Source organism: Filicampus tigris, chromosome 13 (assembly GCF_054856515.1).
Source record: "Filicampus tigris isolate MCC_2025a chromosome 13, RoL_Ftig_1.0, whole genome shotgun sequence".
Classification (NCBI taxonomy): domain Eukaryota; kingdom Metazoa; phylum Chordata; class Actinopteri; order Syngnathiformes; family Syngnathidae; genus Filicampus; species Filicampus tigris.
This window is the reverse complement of record NC_141229.1, coordinates 16,661,542-16,670,107: the sequence shown is the minus strand read 5'-3', so window position 1 is coordinate 16,670,107 and position 8,566 is coordinate 16,661,542. Positions and strand designations below refer to the sequence as shown.

General features: G+C 40.6%; 1 protein-coding gene across 1 annotated transcript; it reads right to left on the bottom strand.

Annotated features, from left to right (window-relative positions):
* On the bottom strand, nt 1–7,177 carry LOC147137771 (cell cycle control protein 50A-like). The gene is made up of 7 exons (XM_086050146.1): nt 6,683–7,177; nt 4,242–4,361; nt 3,644–3,751; nt 3,472–3,559; nt 3,248–3,391; nt 2,229–2,438; nt 1–1,064 (listed from the first exon to the last, which is right to left on the bottom strand). Exons 1-7 carry the CDS (start codon nt 6,929–6,931, stop codon nt 871–873), a joined length of 1,113 nt encoding a protein of 370 aa, XP_085906272.1. The 5' UTR covers nt 6,932–7,177; the 3' UTR covers nt 1–870.
* Nucleotides 7,178–8,566: the final 1,389 nt, after the last annotated feature.

Below are 8,566 nucleotides of genomic sequence, written 5' to 3'. Positions count from 1 at the left end.
GACATTGACAAATTCTTTAATTGCAACCTGCTAACCTTGTAAAATCCCACATTTCAATTTTAAACACAAAACTTGATATTCTAACACGGGTGGGAAACCGAAGGGGGTGGGGGGTATGTGTTTGGCTCACCTCTATCAATTTTCTACCACTTAATCCTGTTCAGGGTCAGCTGGAGCCTACCCTAGCTGACTTTGACAAAAAGAAGGTTCCTTTAAGTGCAAATCATTTGGTCAACACTGACATAATTGTGCAATGTAATAACAGTAAAACCCTTACCACGTATCAACCAGACAGGAAGTTCAGAGTCATGGTGACAATGGAGTGTTGTTTGTTGCATGCATAAATAATCAGATTGTCAGTTTTTGTACATTTAAAAAAAGGTGGACATGGAACTGAAACTTCTTGTAATTGGTCATTATAAAGGCATACTAACATGAATGCTTACCAAGTTTGACGGAGGACAAGAAAATGATTTTCTCATTTTCAATATCATCTCAGACCCAGAGGTACATCAATGTAATGTAATAGTACATTCATCAGCAGGACATTTTGTCATATACGGCAAGGACAAAAGCTGACATACAATAAACATACCCTTCAATAATTAAGCCATTCGCAAAGCTGTGCTAAGATACAACACGTACTTTGATATAGACATAAATAGAACATTTTTTAAAATAAAAACAGAAAAGGACATTTGCAGCAGCCAACTTGAAGCAGTCAAGACTCAGGCATTGTACTCAAACACAGCCTTCACACACAGCTTTAGATCAGACAACGTAGGACTGCTGTTGCACAAACGTACAGATGGCCAGTGTATTTGCGCGGAAACCATCAAGCAGTCCAGAATGGACGCTATAGTGCGGGATCTAGTTAGGAATATCTGCGCTGCTGTTGCGTGAGTCATATTTGTGGTGGATGATGAGCAGAACCACGCCCAGGAAAAAGCAAATGGAGCCCACGGTGATGTAGGCGATCCCCAGGAAAGGGTTCTTCCCTCCCATCCAGGAGATGGTGCTCAAGATCATTCGCTTGCGACCATCAAAGCTCAGGACTGGGTAATCTGATGACATCACATTAAGGAAATACTACCTTTAGAAGTAACTTAAAATGTGCTGAAAAATAAACCATGGTGGTACAAGTTTGATTTGCACCATCACCAAGCTTGTAACTCAATTCACTCATATAAAATCTATTTCGCCCTTGAAATTGAAACGCCATTAATCCTTTCCACCGCCCAAACCCCAAAAATGTTACACTGTTTAAGTTAAGATAACCCTTTTTTTTTTTAATAAAAAAACTGAACACATAAAACAATGTTTTTTTAAAAAAATGAGCGGCATCAAGAGGTGGAGTCGGAAGAGTAGTAGTACTATCAGTCATGTTGAGTGGAGCTGAGTCATGGCCTACACCACTATGTGACTTATTTGTCCCGATCAATCAACGTCTGATGTTGGGCCTGCGGAGTCAAATGCTGTATTTTTCCTTGAAGCAATGACTTGCAATAAATCCACTGTTTACACACCTATCTTTTCTGATGTAGATATGGTTTCTTCTCTGAACAGGCTCAAAACAGTTGGTATCCATTGATCTCGAAGGCTGAGTAAGTCGGGCATGTCATCAATGTTTGCTAGAAGTGTGATTGTATCAGAGGCTTGCTAGACTTTAGCTGATCTAGCCATCTAACACGATTACCTCGGTTTTGTTTCTGCGAGCTTCTTGTTGTCAGTGGCTTCCCATGCTGTGTATTGATCCGTTTGTATGAGCTGCAGTCTCGAACTCTCTCTAAATTAGTATAGTTCATCCCAGCTGTAATTCACGCGCATTATTAGTGTCGAGATGGCACTAAATTATGCAACAACATCACTGTAAAAGGGGTTAAACTGCACTGCAAGGCAGCGCCATCTTATTTTGGAACATAGTATTATTTTTTTATTTTGGTAAGCATAATTAGCTACATGAGAAGGGAAATACTACAATGCTTACTTTAAATAACTGCAAAAACTTATTAAATCAATGCAGAATTCTCTTGCAGCTGTTATATAGTATCTAAAGAGACGACATGTTTTCCAGTGTTGCGGCTAGTGCCCATCCACACTAGCGATAAGAATCAGATTTCTCATAAATAATAACTAACCATACAAATACAAGAAGAATAAACACGCAAAATTTCAAACCCAAGCTGGCCTTTGTTTGCAACTACACTGATGAGAGTACAAAAGGATACTGTAGGTGATGTCCAAGGTGTATCTGCCGCTAGCTAGGGTTGGGGTTGAGCTCGACTTCTTCTGGATGATCCTGTAGAGCTTGCGGAAAGTGGGTAAGGCGGCCGTGCGCATCCACACAATGAAGTCCTCATTGATGAAGCCATTGTTATCATGGTCGTCTGGGTCCAGCTCAAACACAGGCTTTCTCCAGTTCACTGGCTTGTTAGTACCTGAGAAAGAGTGCGACCAAAATAGTCAAATCTTTAAATATCTTGTAAAATTACTTCAGAGATTTGTTTTTACATTCATTATACATGTTAGAAGATAATTGCTTCAAAATGTGCAAAGACTGACAACCATGTAGTACTCGTAATCGTGGCGATATAGTGTTAAAATTGTTTTTCGCCATTCCAGTTTACAGATTTTTTGTGGTCGTGGCTAAAACAGTGCACAGCGATGCATTTTTGGCATGGACATGAGGCACATCTCCCCCAATATATAAATTCTTAAGCGCCTTCGTACACTGGTTAACCAGGGCAATTGCGAGTGATTTAAAGGGAAAGTCAACCCATACATATTTTTGTCCAGAATATGTACTAGGCAGGCCCACTACTTGAAATACGGCATTCTGATTAATATTGTGTTTGTGGAATATAAGTTAAGCAGCAAAATCCACCCCTTTTTAGCCATCTCAGCCATTTAGTCATTTCTATCACGACTCAGCTTCAGAAAACAGGTCAGCCGTGATTGGTCGTTACCTGAGCCCTGAGCAACTTCGCTGTCATCTTCAGTCGACAGAAGTGACAAAAGCTAAAAACTGGTGATTTCTCATATTCCACAAAAGCAAAATTAATCAGAATGCCGTGTTTAGACTAATGGGCCTGCATAGAACATATTCTGGAAAAAAATATGTTTGGGTTGACTTCCTCGTTATGCCCACTGCCCTTTAAGCGATGCAGCTAAAAATGACTTAAGTGGAATCTAACAACACTCTCGTTATTGTGACTTTTACTAAAATTCCACAAAGAGCTACAATCACCTTGAAAAGCGATGGTAAGATTGTCGTTTCCACCAGGATTCCTAAACTTCACATGCTTGTCTGTCCACCAAGCAATGCCTTTCTTTACCAGAGGGATGCTGATCTTGGTGCCATTGGAGGCAATATGATAGAGAACCAGAGTGTCTGCAAAAGATAAAATGCACTGCTTGTAGCATCGGTGTTGCGAGCATTCACAAGGAGCCATACTCCTTGTTTGTTCTTACCATTGAAAAGGCTGTTAGCTATGGCCCCGCAAGGAGCAATGGGCTGGCCTTCGCTGGTACGATAAGGCTCGCATTCTTTGCTTGGATTCTGTGAGGGGCAATCAGTGTTAAATGTCATTACATGATAAAAATCTCTGCTGAATGGATGACAGAACAACATCTTTAAAACTACCGTCAAAGCAGAGCGGTCCCCATTCAGCTGGCTGTCATCCCTGGATTTCACATAGCGTCTGTGGTTCTGATAGAAGTTGGATAAGCCATAGTACATGAAGACGTTGCTCTGGACAGAGAAAACACAGTGTCTTACTTATGGTAAAGGTTAAAATGTCATTTTTGCTCGCTTCTCCCTCACACTGAGCCTATCCCGTGATTGTCAAAGCTGCGTTTTTTATTTTTGTTGCTGTTGTTAATTTAAGCGCACTTAACGTCCCAAGCTTACCAATCAGAAGCGGCATGCTATTCATGGACAGTTACAAGTACAATTATACAAGTACAATATATGACATAAACACTAAGTGTTTATGATAAACAGTGTTAAAAATAACAAAAAAAAATCTTCATAAAGCATTCAGAAGATTTTAAAATTACAGTAATCAATCATAAACCTTCAGTCTCCCTTTAACTTGAACTAAAATTGGACGCTGATGGAGATTTTCTGTCCATGTCGATTTTTTTCCCCTCACTTGTGTCACTCACCAAGCATCACTATCAATATTGGACCCAGAAATGTATTATTCATTGAGAGAGTGTAGAGTGCAGGAGCAGCAAACCTCAAAAGGCTGCTCCAAAGTGAAATTCACAGAGCACGAGCAGGATACTGTGCTGTCCCAGCTGTAGTTTTTGGCGCAGCTAAAGCACGGACTTGAAACATCCACACCGGTGTAATCAATCTGAAAGTAAAATGTGAGGTTTTTTTTTTAAATGCACATAAAACACAGCACATGTATAACATTAGGGATGTCGTGACACAGATGGTATCTGAGACTATGGGCAAGATGAGCTCAAATGTGAGCTGCTTTTCAACGTACGACCCGATGGTACTGCCCAGCCTGGCTTATATCGACAAGTCTGTGCACAACAGTCAAAACAGTAGTTGTCACCTGAAGTCAGTTTTACAGTGCTGCGACGTAGAGGCAAATCAACTTCACGTGTTTTCATTGTTCTACTACATTCAAAGTATCTCAGGGTAGGGCACTTTTACCAGAGCTGGGCATTCATCTATGCTTTAGTTCGTCTATGAGTTCTCATCTACATTTCAGACCCGCCCAGTCGGTCCGAGTCAGCCTAACGGTGTCGAGAACAGACTTTACTGGTACCGCGAGCCGCAATATCAGTGGTTTTCAAAGCTACGAAATGTGAGGTTTTAATAACGTACACTCATTAAGTGCTAGCTGGCGTCCTTACATTATGTTACATGTGTTGCTACAGACGTAGCAGCTGAGCTTTTCAATCTAGATTAATCGACTAATAAATTTACAAGCAATAAAACCTGATTTATACTCAAAACTCTTACACTAATGTTAAGGTCTGGTTTGAATGGTTATCCTTGGAGAGGGATGAGTCACTGCTCGATGCACATTGCTACGACTGGTATCACTATCAAACATTAAAATGTAAGGGGCAAACACAAGCAAACTTCACAAACACAAAAAAAATGTGCATCTCACCTCACAGAAGTGATTTTTGTAGCCCAACAGCATATTCCAGCCTTATTGCTCTATGCAAGTTTTCTTTTACACAAAATAATTGTTTATACAATGTTTAACAGGATATGAATGATTTGTCCAACTAATTCCTTTTCTGGATTTTTTTTTTAATTAATTTATTTTACATTAAAGGTAGTGTGTAGAATGCACTTGCCATCTTGTGGTGAACTTATAGAATGCAACGACCGTGCAAGAACCGCGTACATTCTGAAGCACACACACTACAGTGCCTCCGAGAGACCACATGTCGCAAGCCTACCACCATCTTCTTGAGCAGAGGTGCAAGTAAAATGTTATCACAAACAACTTCTAGTACCCCCCCCACCTCCCCCCCCCCCCAAGTGACCAAGTAAGTGCATTGTATTTGTTACACATGCTGTAACAAATTTGTGATCGGGCGATTTGTCTCCTTCGGGTATCCATAGCAGAAAGATGGCGGCGAAACATGTCAGCATCCTGTAAGGTGACCTATGTAATATAATTAGCGATTACTAGACCAATGATTATATTGGTTACGTTGGTGTGATGTTTGGTGCTTTTTTTGTTGCACATTATCGAAATTTTGTTTGTTTGTTTGTCTCTGTGTGCCCTGCAATTGACTGGCAAACAATTCAGGGTGTCCCCCGCCTACTGCCCGAAGAAAGATGGGATAGGTTCCAGCACGCCCGCGACCCTTGTGAAGATAAGTGGTATAAATAATGGATGGATGTTTTTCTAAACAAAAAATAAGACTATCGTTAAAGCACCGGATAAGCAGTATCATTAAGAGTACCCATGTATAATATTAATCAGCATACATGGTCTTGGTGTATCCCGCTCCTCAACCCCGAAAAGGGGGCAACCAAATGTGCTGTAAGACTAATACCAGAGAGTTGGTAGCACCTGTGCTACCGGGTGAAAAGCCAATGTAGAGCCATGAGGCTTCTTGCAAATTATCAGGTGGAAAGCCTGCTGATCATGCAAAATTGTACTGCAAGAAATGCACATTTTTATCAGTACGTGTATTGTACGCGGTTCCCTATGCTCAGGCTTTCATTAAACAATTGGCTACTCCTTATGTTGTGCAGCAAGACATTAACTACTGCTAAGCTTTTATACATAACTAAAAACAAATGGAACAGCTTGTGCTTGCTTGCATATATGAATTTGCTGTTGCTGCTTCTTCCAACGAACATCCAACATTGTGAAATTAATTGTATTCGGAATATGTTATATGTTATTACATTACATTAAATGAAAAATATTGCATTAGCATATACTCAATTTCAAGTTTCTCTCATTCTATGTACTGTATGGTTATGTTGTACTGTACTAGCGTAGTCAAACAGATGAGCTATCAACACTAGCATGCCAAGTGCTCACCATTATTAGGCAGTATGAGCCTTTCTGTTGGCCTACACGACCGACTGCGATTCCAGTGGTTAGGCCAAACGAGACTGGAGCTGCCTTGAGAGTGCAATGTGACCAGTGGAAGGGTTAGAATAACACATAAAAGCTGGACCTACCTCGAACTCCTTGATGTTGTTCGACGTAACATACAGGCCGATGCCAATGGGGATGAAGATGAGACCAATGACGAAGAAAGCAGGGAGCACGGTTCCAGCCGTCAAGATAGGCTGCCAAGCAGGTAGTCTCTGTTGTTTAAAAGCTGTGTTGTCTGGTTTCTTGCTTTTCACGGCCCCTGCGCCGCCATGACTCGAAGGGCCCGAGTGATGGCCGTCCTCTTCCTTCGCGTTGTAGCTCGACGCCATCATGGTTGCAATCCGCTCTGAGTCAATAATACTGGTGTGGACAGCCGCTCACTTCCCGTTTTGTTCCACACCAAAGACAAGACACGTAACTTTAAGATAACTTGAAATATTCTGAGTCTGGTGCAAAAAGCCAGGCTATGGAATATAAATAGTTGCTCAGAATAGCATTGATTCTATCTGTTTTATTAGGTCCATCCTACACCAAGAAGTAGGAAGTAGCAAGGCCAACAGGCTTTTGAAATGTAAGGTGACGTCAGCACAGTGAAGTGACGCCCACTGACGCTATCACGCACCAAAACGCCATTTCCAATTAAATTGAAAGAATTTCACTCAAAAACAAAATGAACAGCCAGTGATTTGTTAATTATCGTTATATAAATTATATCATTGACATTCTAAGCAGTAATGTATCAACAAATACATCAGAGAATCTTTCAACAAAGCATATAATAAACCCATGGAAATATTTTTTGGGAATGCTCAATTTAGAAGTATTAGTTGGAGTAAGGCAAGGTTTGTTCCTTTTAAATTTTTGATCACAAATAAAGTTACAGACATTTGAAAATACTACAGTCCGCTGATAGTGTAGTGGTACACACGCATGAGTTGTGTGCGGGCAGCGTGGGATCGATTCCCGCTCAGTGACAGTGTCTATGTGTGCCCTGCGATTGGCTGGCGACCAGTTCGGGGTGTAGTCTGCCTTCGCCCATTGACGGCTGGGATAGGCTCCAGCAACTCCCCGCGACCCTGTATAGGATAAGCGGTTTGGAAGATGACATGAAAATACTACACAATACATACCCAATTAGCATGTATGTTTCACGTTTTGTTGATATTGATAACAAGTCTTCTATTTGAAAAACTGAACCTGAAAGGTTCTGTAAATACAATAAACTTCATTCCACTTCTCAAATATCATTGTGTTCGTCTAGCATATGACATATTCAACTGAAATTGCTGATCCGAACAACCAATGATTTATAAAGTAAAATCTTGAAAATGGTCATGGATGCCCAAACGTTTTCATACAACTGTGTGCGTGTGTGTGTGCGTGTGATATCAGCATAACTTTGCACTACTTCCAGTGCTGCATCTTTCTGCTTTTTGTCCTATTTCCTTGGAAATTTCAACACTGAGTAGAATAAAAAAAAAAACATGATCAGTTTTGATGGAACAAACAAAAGGAAATAACGCATGACAAAGAGGGTTTGGTTGTCCACAAGTCAAGCATTGGCTCTTTTTTTTAATTCATTTTCTTCTGGTAACAGTTCATACTTCATAAATTTTCCAGACACTAAATATAAATTCAGTCAATTAAAGAGATAGTGAACTGTCATCTTCCAAACCGCTTATCCTATACAGGATTGCGGGGAGTTGCTGGAGCCTATCCCAGCCGTCAATGGGCGAAGGCAGACTACACCCCGAACTGGTCGCCAGCCAGTAGATAGTGAACTATGTATTTAAAATGTAAACCATAGTCTTTGTGAGCGAAGACTAGCAAACACTGCTGGTGTTTCTTAAAGGGATCATCTGGCCGGGATGGCACATTTTTCATTCAAAAATTCTGTATTTTTGAACAGGAAAACCATACAAGCTTGCATTTTGAATTTTCTCAATTTTACTACTAACTACTCTCAA